The sequence below is a fragment of the Eptatretus burgeri genome, chromosome 4, assembly GCF_056783735.1.
Source record: "Eptatretus burgeri isolate ZD-2024b chromosome 4, Ebu_testis_v1, whole genome shotgun sequence".
In the NCBI taxonomy this organism is placed as follows: Eukaryota; Metazoa; Chordata; class Myxini; order Myxiniformes; family Myxinidae; genus Eptatretus; species Eptatretus burgeri.
In genome coordinates this window covers 91,191,792-91,196,791 of record NC_140964.1, presented here as the reverse complement: position 1 = coordinate 91,196,791, position 5,000 = coordinate 91,191,792, and the positions used below count along the sequence as shown (strand labels likewise).

Here is a 5,000-nt window from a genome sequence, read left to right as displayed (position 1 = left end):
TGACATTAAAGAAGTCACACATGGTCACCTTTTGGCAAGATACGGGTCACCCTGCGGGTGACATTGGTTTATTGTTGATTCGGCAGCGCTTAACAGCACTGCCGTCTCAGGGGTTATATCGCCGGCTAGTTCGGCACAGGTCTCGGGTCACGCGCCTCAGATCACGATGCCAAAGTACCCCTGTGCTTTGCTAGTTGGGGATATACACCCCGGCTACAGACTGGGTTTGATCAGAGACCGAGCGAAGTCTGCCGCAGTCCGTAGCCAGTTTGGTTTTAAATACAAATCGAGCGATTGTTCTTCAGCGCGACATGAATAAATTCAGGGCGGCAAATTTCGAATGAATCAGCCAGATTTATTGGGGAAACATCAGGGAACACGACATAAGCAAAGCATTCACGACAACGTTATAATTAATCTATAACCCGTCCTTATCTCAGGAGCTACGGATAAGGGTTTCGCAGGGGGCCGTAGCAAAATAAGCCTTAGGCCTGGGCAACATGCATACAAGACACGGAATACTTGGTGGTGCCTCATGGACGAGAGGAAAGGTGTCGAAGGCACGAATGCGGCTCGTGACAAGCCGATGTCGCCGGATTCGAGCGCCCAGACCGAGCACGAAGCGTGGTAAGATGGCGGCGACGTACTCCTATCGGCACCGCTCACGCACGCAGCCCCTGTAAGGTCGACGGCACAAGAGCGAAAGATCTATGGTGTGTTCCAGCTGGTTCTTCACAGGGTCCAGTATGCAAATCCAGGCCTAGCCTGCACACCAGATTCGGCCAAATCTGGGTGTTGGACTCTGCAGGTGGGTCGATGGGATGAAAAGACATGGTCGAGCCGTGCAGGGAGTAAGGACAGTCAGAGGCTTTGTGGTTGGACCCAGGACGAACCTGGGGACGACCTGTATGCTGGATCCATGGCCAAGGAGGAACATCTGGTCAAGTGACTCCTCATAAAGCCGATGGCAGACCGGAAAAGCAGTCCCTCTTGCCTTTCGGGGCGGGCTTTTTGGACCACCTCCGGGGACACGCGATTGGTCCATCGTCGAGCCTGCAGCAGCTCTCCGCCAATGGGTTGCTGACTGGCTCTGTCAGGGTGCTGGGTGGGGGCTGATTAAGAGGGGGAAGGAAAAAGAAGGCGCCTCTCGGTACACCACCACTGTATGAACAATGGACCACCTGCTACACCTTCCGACACACATTTAATGTCTGATTACCAAACAACCTGGCCAAACATGCATTTTAGGTGGGATCTGAGCAAATCCAATATTTAACAACCCACGAAGGGCCCATTTCCACAAATATATATATATATATATATATATATATATATATATATATATATATATATATATATATATATATATATATATATATATATACACACAAATACATATATATACATATACATATATACATATATACATATATACATATATATATATATATATATATATATATATATATATATATATATATATATGTATATATATATATATGAAGACCACAAGGGGAAAACCAGAGATGTTACTTTTTATAAATTTCAGAGTTATTGCACTTGCCAATAGTTGGCAACATAAGGTTTCCTCTCACAATATTACTTTAACAAATAATCAGGGGTGTCACATAATTTATATGGTATAAAGTTTAGCCGTGCAATGAAAAAACAAGTGTTGTCAAAGCTGAACAAGTAGAAACCCAGAGTTGTCAGTACTTTACTCCTGGTTATCTCCCTTTCATTCATGTTAACTGTTCCACCATAATATTCAGTTGAGAAACTAAAAAATGAAAGGTTGTAAAACTTCCACAGCATAAACTCTGAGCACTACAATAGCTTATTTGGTTATATCATGGATCTATTATTTTTGATCACAGGTTTTGTGTTCTGCAAAGTATTAAAATTAAAGTTTTCACTCAGACAAGATTGGCTTTCTACGTCATTCATGTTAACTGTTCCATCATAACATTCAGAGTTGAGAAACAAAGTTGTAAAAGGTTGTAAAACTATCACAGCATAAACTCTGAGCACTACAATGGCCTATTTGGTTATATCATGGGCTCCGTAGTTGGTGCATATCGTGGTTCAAGCCTGGTCAGACCTTGATTGTGACTTTTATGGGATCCACGCCGTGGCTTAATGGTTAGCGCGTCTGAGTACCCATCCTCATTCGATGTACCCACCGCCCAATCAACCTGCTTCGGTATATGAGGGAGTCACATGAGGTGACTTGGGCTATCGCGGGGGTGGTTTATCCTTGGTTTTCCATCATATTGTTACAGCTGTGGAAATTCGCAAACCACCATTCAGGACCCGTAGGTGAGATATCTCTTAAGTACATGTGTAGTTAGCCCCAAACCCGTTGTATAGAGGGAATTTATGCGATTCATTCGGGCTGCGACGCATTGAGATAGCCGTTTTTCTGTTTTACCTTTATTTTGAACCAACCACATCTCAACCGCCATAACACAACAACCACCACGCCAGCCATCATCACCAACTGCAACCATGCTCCAACCCTCAGACAACAACAACAACGCCAACAGCCACGACCTTTACCTTCACAACTCAATCTCACATCATCGCATCACCGCCATTCCCAAACGGCACCATAACCATCAAACCACCACCGAAAACCCTCCACCACCTTCACCTCTCTCCTTCTACGGACATTCCCGCACCACCTGTGAACACTGAGCGTCGGGCTGTCTTGAGCCCGTTCAGCGATACGCACCGAGCCGCGAGCGCAAATAGCGGCCTTTCCGAGGAAAATTCGGATCGGGAACGCAACACGCCCACTTTTGCTCCGTCCAATTAGCAAGCACGGAGCGGCTTGGCCCTGCCTTCAGGCGCGTCTGTAGGAAATCGATATATGCAAATTCTAGGATCAGGGGAGATTCACGCCCCCTTTCCTCCGACCAATTGGCGAGCGTGGCTCTGCCCCCGAGGTCATCCTGATCCGGATATTTGTATATTAGCTGCTCCTGTCAGCCTATAAAACGGCGAGCGCAAGGCGAATCAGGGCAGAAAGAGTGAGTCGAGTCATCGGTGTGGCAGAGAGTCAAGTCGGGTGGCGAAGTCATTGGTGTGTCATCGAGTTGGGTTCTGGAGTCGGCTGAGAAGAGTTGCGGGAAGAGGCAAGGAGCTCGGGTCCGAGGCGAGAAGGACAGCGGTCGGCGACGAGGTCGCGGTGTGGGATCGCTCGTCGCGGGACCCAAGCCAGCCAGCCATTCTCGCTCCCCCAGGGCATCAACAATTCCCCCTTTCCCCCGCTCTGAGCTAGTGCAACAAGGGTGCCCGTTCCCACCCCACTCCAAACGTCGTGCCAACGAAACCCGCCAAGGAGCACGGAGTCGGGGCACAGCCACGCGGCCACATCTGCGGCTCGTCCGCCAACGCGTCACGAGGACGCGGGTAGCCCCCCCCGCCCCCGGTCTCGCGGGCCTGGCCGCTCCTTCAGGTCACGCGCGCATATTGGCCTACAGGCTCGTCTGCCCCCTTGTCTATGAGGGTGGCTTCTTTCCTTTGCTTTTGAGTAAATGTGCGTTGGCGCAGTCTGTAAAGTAGAACTGTATCAGTGTTGCCGCGTGTGCCCGTAGTCGGTAGTAACTCTGCGTCGTCGTTGCTTTTGTTTTAATTGCTATATGTGCATTTTTGATTGTGTATGGCTGTATATATGTGCTTTCCGTGTATCGCGTAATAAATGTGCTTTGTGTGAACTGTTTTCCCGTTTTGCTTCGTCTTTTCTTTATTGACCCTCCATCCTGCTTCACGTAAAGGGTTCGTAGTGGGCTTAATACGCCCGGTAATTAATCGGAACCGTCGAGGCCGACGATAACACCGCTCGGTTATCACTGTAGCATGGAACGGACCGCTTAAGCGGTTCGTGTCCGGAGTTGGCCTGTGGCGTGGTATGATCGCCCAGTCGACCATCCGCGCAGGTACTTAGGTAGATCGAATTTGGCGAGCAACCCTATGCTGCGCGGGTGGGCAATTGGCACGGTCGTGGTGGGGTTAAACCCCCACCCGTGACTAGCTCCCGGCGTTGTTCTGAGAGGGTCACGACTGAATTGTCTGTCCGGTGGGCGACGCGGTCGCGATTTGAGTGACGCGGCCGTCCGCACGCCGGCGGGCGCAAATTCGCAACAATATTAAGTCGTTCGGAGTAAGAAATGGAGAATCCATAGTCATATAAGTGAAATACCCTTGAGTATGGCGTTGAACACCAATCAAACAAAAAAACAATGACCGTTTAATGTTGAAAAAAATAATCTGTGATCACCAGTCATGTAATGTATGCTCATAACCAACAAGCATGAATTTGCTGCACATCCTGGGTTAAAATTGCATGGCAATTATTAAACAAGGGAAGAACCAGTGATGTCAGTTTGCAACATCGATTCGTTCTTTGCTCTTAAATTAAATAACACAGAAGCTTGGCAAACGGTTGGTTGCTTCATCAGTTCCAGTCAAATGGTTGCGCGCTCTATGCCAGTCAGATGGCTGCTTCATCGTGCCAGACGGTCGCTTCATCGTTCCAGTCAGACGGCTGCTTTGTCGGTTCCAGTCAGACGGTCGCCTTTGGTGTACCTGTTTCTTGGGGGTGACGTCGACTGTTGTTCAAGGCTGTTGGCGAGTGGTTGCACGGCAAGGCTGGGTGCTGGCAACGGACAAGGCATGCTCACACATTTCGGGACGTTTTTGTTAGATGGACGACTTCTCTATGGTGAGCGAGACGATTCTTCTTCCCCCCGAATGTTCTGCTGGGTGCCCTTGTCTGTGGTTAATTGTTAAGTAAGTCAATTCCCGATAAGCATTTGCTCTTTGTCTCTTTTCCTATCACTTTGATTGATCTGGTCTGATGAATTATTTATTTGCTTGCCATCCTTTTGATCGATTTGAAATTTATTTATTTATACCTCACAGAAATAAAAAGTTTTTTTATTTATTACTTTCTTATTAATAAATTGCTTGTTGACATTCCAACCTGTCCATGCTTG

The 5,000-nt window shown here is 48.0% G+C and overlaps 1 protein-coding gene across 3 annotated transcripts in view; it reads right to left on the bottom strand.

The window, feature by feature from the left end:
- The window catches only part of RPAIN (RPA interacting protein), a 54,909-nt gene that overhangs the window by 31,958 nt on the left and 17,951 nt on the right, over positions 1–5,000 (bottom strand). Inside the window, exons 4-5 of one of the 3 annotated variants that reach the window (XM_085879300.1) lie at positions 894–1,112; positions 335–802 (exon numbers count right to left, since the gene is read on the bottom strand). The exons of the other annotated variants lie outside the window; for them this stretch is intronic. Of the exons in view, the coding sequence (XP_085735426.1) occupies positions 663–802; positions 894–1,112 (359 nt within the window). The 3' untranslated portion in view covers positions 335–662. Of the gene's footprint in view, positions 1–334; positions 803–893; positions 1,113–5,000 lie in introns of those variants that run through there. 3 annotated transcript variants of the gene reach the window in all.